This window comes from Myotis davidii, unplaced genomic scaffold (genome assembly GCF_000327345.1).
Source record: "Myotis davidii unplaced genomic scaffold, ASM32734v1 scaffold330, whole genome shotgun sequence".
NCBI lineage: Eukaryota > Metazoa > Chordata > Mammalia > Chiroptera > Vespertilionidae > Myotis > Myotis davidii.
In genome coordinates this window covers 853,249-857,344 of record NW_006283770.1, presented here as the reverse complement: position 1 = coordinate 857,344, position 4,096 = coordinate 853,249, and the positions used below count along the sequence as shown (strand labels likewise).

Below are 4,096 nucleotides of genomic sequence, written 5' to 3'. Positions count from 1 at the left end.
TGTGAGTACATGCATATATAATATATATACAGACGGTTCTGTGTGACTGAAATATGTTACAACTTTTAAAAAAATTTGGTGGTGGGAGGGTTGGGGGGCAGGAGGTAGGGGGGTAAGAGATCAACCAAAGGACTTGTATGCCTGCATATAACCATAACAAATGGACATAAGACACTGGGGGCTAGGGGAGGCTAGGGGACTGTCTAGGGCGGGGGGGAAAAATGGACACATATGTAATACCCTTTGTAATACTTTAAGCAATAAAAAAAAGAAATGGAAAAAAAAAAAGAGCAAGGTAGGTCAATTTTACCATTACTTTAAAAGATTTAGTTCAAACTGTTCTGAACTGATAGATCAGTTCAAAACCAAGTGAATTTTTAGTCTGCTTAGTAAAAAGGGTTGGAAAATATTCACTCCAAATAAAAGTCACTTGGGGAAAGACACATTAGTCAGCACTCTGCTGTCCTGGTGCAAAGTATCAGAAACATCCCAGTATTTTCTACAACTTTTACTTGCAATTCTAGAGGGTGGTCAGGTAGCCCTACCATGGAAGTAGCTTATCTTTCAAATCTTCTATGAAGACTAGAATAACCACTGGATAACCTCAGAAAGATAAAGTATTTTTCTTCGTCTCTTCATTAGCTTTTATAACAAAATTTTACTACATTTCCTGAGTCCTGGCCCAAATCCCCTACATTAAATAGGCTTTTACTTTGCCTAGCATGCAAATCAATAGGAGCATGCCAATTCACTTTATATATTTCTGATTTGCTTAATGTTTCTCCTTGCAACTAATTATTTTTGGCAAACTAGAAGCTTCTAGCAGCAAATTGAGAAATTGCTATAGTATAGGAAGGTAAGTTATTTAAGATGTTTAAGCTGAGTACAATTTGTTTCTTTTGAGAGTCACAAATTAAGCTTTATCTTAGCTTACATTGCAAAACCCACTGCAATAGAACCTTGATAGAACTGCTTTGTTTCCAAATGCTTAATGTAAAAAATAAATCATAGTTCCTAAGTGTTGCTTGCCACATGGACTTTTAGAACTCTGGAATGAATAAAATGGTTCCACTTCACTTAACCAATGATCTGTTTATATTATTTTATGCCAACTTGGGAACAATGCTATTCTTTCATATGCTAAACTATAATCTAGGTTCCAAATGACAATTTTGGTGTTTTGCTCTCTGAAGCATATACTTAGGGAATAAATGTTTTTTGCCTGGAATTCAAAACACTTTTAATATTCATCATCTTTACCATTTACTTCAATCAAGATCTGAATAATAATGTCTTCATCTAATAAACAACAATAATTTTTCTAAGAGGATGCATAGGTAGGGGAAGAAACCCATTTCATACAATACAGCACCAGTGTGCTTTTGAGATAGCGGGAAAAGGGAACACTCTAGAGGGGCAGACCCGGCAAACAGTTTGGATATCTCTTCAGAGTGCTCCAAACTTGGATGACTTTTTTGTTATATATCACCTTGATTAATGGAACACATTTGCTAAAGTGGTTCTGTAATAGCTACACAATTCTTATGGCTTGAAAAATGCAGCCTAGAAAAAGTGATGGGGATGAAAAAAACCTTCAAAACTCACTGGGTTCTCTTTCAGAATCAATACTGCCCCTGAACGGAAACAGTTACTTTTCTTTTTAAAAATAAAGACAATACATTTTAAGGAAAGTACAATTTTGTGAGATGGGAGTAGAAATAAACAAGTAGAGGATATTTTGGGAGGAGAAGTTGTGGCATGTCAAGGCGTCCAGATTCTGGGTGGAGCCAGGCTACTTGTGTTTGAATTCCAACTATTTGTCTCATGAACTGGGCAATTTATTTAACCACCCTGTTTTTAGTTTTTCCATCTGTCAAATACTACCACTCCTATCTCTCTGTGTTGCTGTGATGATTAAATAAATTAATCCTTGTAAAAGAGTTTCAACAGTGTATGGTACAAATTAAATACATAAGTATTGGTCAATATTATTACAATTATGTTTGTACATTTATAAACATACAAACCAAAGTGAATGGAATACACCAGGAACTATATACTAGTGTCCTCTAATTAATCCATTCATCAAACACAAAAATTTGATGAATGTTTTCGTTAAGTAGACTATTCAAAAAAATCTACATCTTACAGTCCTCTGGTTGTCTTTTCTGATTAGCAGAGATTTTATCTAAATCCTTTTGTCCTGATACTTCTCCTCTGATAACTCAAAAACAAAACAACAATGTTGTGGTATTTAAGTACACAGATTGTGGATAGTAACATTAATATGTTTTATTGTTCTGACTGCAAATTATTTCTGGTTTCAAATTTATCTTGCTAAAGCAATTCAGAAGTGATTACAAAGCCTCATGAAATGATAGCAGTCATATGAAGGTGCAAACATTATGTAAAAATCTAACAATTTTTAAGAATAAAAGGATACAGTGTACAGTGTCCCTCATGCAGTCCAAAGAAAAATACGTTACCTTATACCATACTATCTTCAATATTATTATCACCATCAGCTAACAATCACTAGTGTGTTTAACATTATAGTAATAAACATCAAAAATATTTGAACAGCTGACCCATAGTCTATTGTGGATGGTAAATAAATGGACTGATTAAGTAATAATCAATTAATCAAACTTACTCATAGAGAAGAAAGAGGCCATTATAGTTCAAAATAAATTTACAGTGATGAAGACAATTTAACTCTTAATACCATACTGACATTGGGGATGAAGATAGAGGTAAAGTTAGTTAATAGATGTAACAGCTATAATAACTTGAGAGTGACACAGAAATATTAAATGGAAGTAGAAATTAAGTTATAATTATTAAGGTAGAAAAATTTATATGCTGAGTAAAGTAAGGCCACCTCCTCTGCCATAAGCTGCCCTATCAGCCATGTGATTGGTGAAAGGAGGTAACACATTACACCTGCTCCTCACTCTTCCATTCTACTGCTCTTGCTCTATCTTTCTAACTGGTAAATTGACTATACAAAAAGTACATGTATTTTATATTCTAAAAACTTAAATAGGATTTTAAGAAGCTAAACTACAGGCTTTATTTGATTTTTACCAGCTTTTCCTTTAATAAGTTAATTGAAAAAGTTTCCGAGCCAGGAACCCAGACCGCATTTAGTTGTCACTCACATCTCCTTTGTCTTCTCCAATCTATCACAATTCCTGTCTTTTCTCGTTTTTCATGACCTTAACTTTTTGGAAGGGTATTTGTCAGTAATGTTGCAGAATGAACCTCAATTAGAGTTTGTCTGCTGTTTTCTCATGATTAGACTGAGGTTATACCCTTTTGCAAGAATACCACATAAGTGATGGGCCCTTCTCAGTTCTTCAATTCAGGGGCTACACCATGTTGATCTGTCTTGTAATTGGTGAAGTTAACCTTGATCACTCAGTAAAGGTGGTGACAGCCAGGGTCTCCTCTGCGAAGTTACTATTTTTCCCTTTGTAATAAATATCTTGGGAGAGATACTTTGAGAGTATGCAAATATACTATTTTCCCTTGAAATTTTACCCAATATTTTGATATCTATCGATGAATCTTGCCTGGAACAACTATTACTGAGATATTGATATAGGGTTTTAAAAAGAACTAAAACATATAAAATATAATGGCCAAATGATTCTTGATACAAACATACTTAAATTCTACTGAATACAGCACTTTAAGTTATTTTCAAAATAGATGTCATATTCTTTTATGTTTTCAATTAATGTTAAACTATTAATAACATAACTGAAATTGTTACTTACATAACTATGGCTTTTAAAGAAACTTGATGAACTACTGGTGAGCATTTTGTCTCCTTCCAAACCAATTACTCTTTTACAAATATTTGATTTTGGATCACTTGGACTTTTTGCAATCACAATGTCACCTCTGAGGGAAAAAGTCAAAGAAATGTCAGTGTTATTTATTAAGCACATGCATAGCATTGCTATGATACTTTTATAAGGCAACTTAAGAGTCACACCCTTTATCTTCTCACTGTACTGGCCCTCCCAGACATTTACCAACTTTGAGTACCTCTGTGACTGACTTTTATGTGTTACAATTCAACAATAAA

General features: G+C 33.8%; 1 protein-coding gene and 1 long non-coding RNA gene across 9 annotated transcripts in view; one reads left to right on the top strand and one right to left on the bottom strand.

Annotated features, from left to right (window-relative positions):
• LOC107183729 overlaps positions 1-1,991 on the top strand; it is a 3,800-nt gene extending 1,809 nt beyond the window's left edge. Inside the window, exon 2 of the long non-coding RNA XR_001514543.1 lies at positions 296-1,991. This is a non-coding gene — a long non-coding RNA (uncharacterized LOC107183729). The remainder of the gene's footprint in view (positions 1-295) is intronic.
• The window catches only part of IMMP1L (inner mitochondrial membrane peptidase subunit 1), a 38,682-nt gene that overhangs the window by 9,441 nt on the left and 25,145 nt on the right, over positions 1-4,096 (bottom strand). For all 8 annotated transcript variants that reach the window (XM_015566460.1, XM_006753931.2, XM_006753930.2 and 5 more), the window contains one exon: positions 3,783-3,909. In XM_015566460.1, the coding sequence (XP_015421946.1) occupies positions 3,783-3,909 (127 nt within the window). The remainder of the gene's footprint in view (positions 1-3,782; positions 3,910-4,096) is intronic.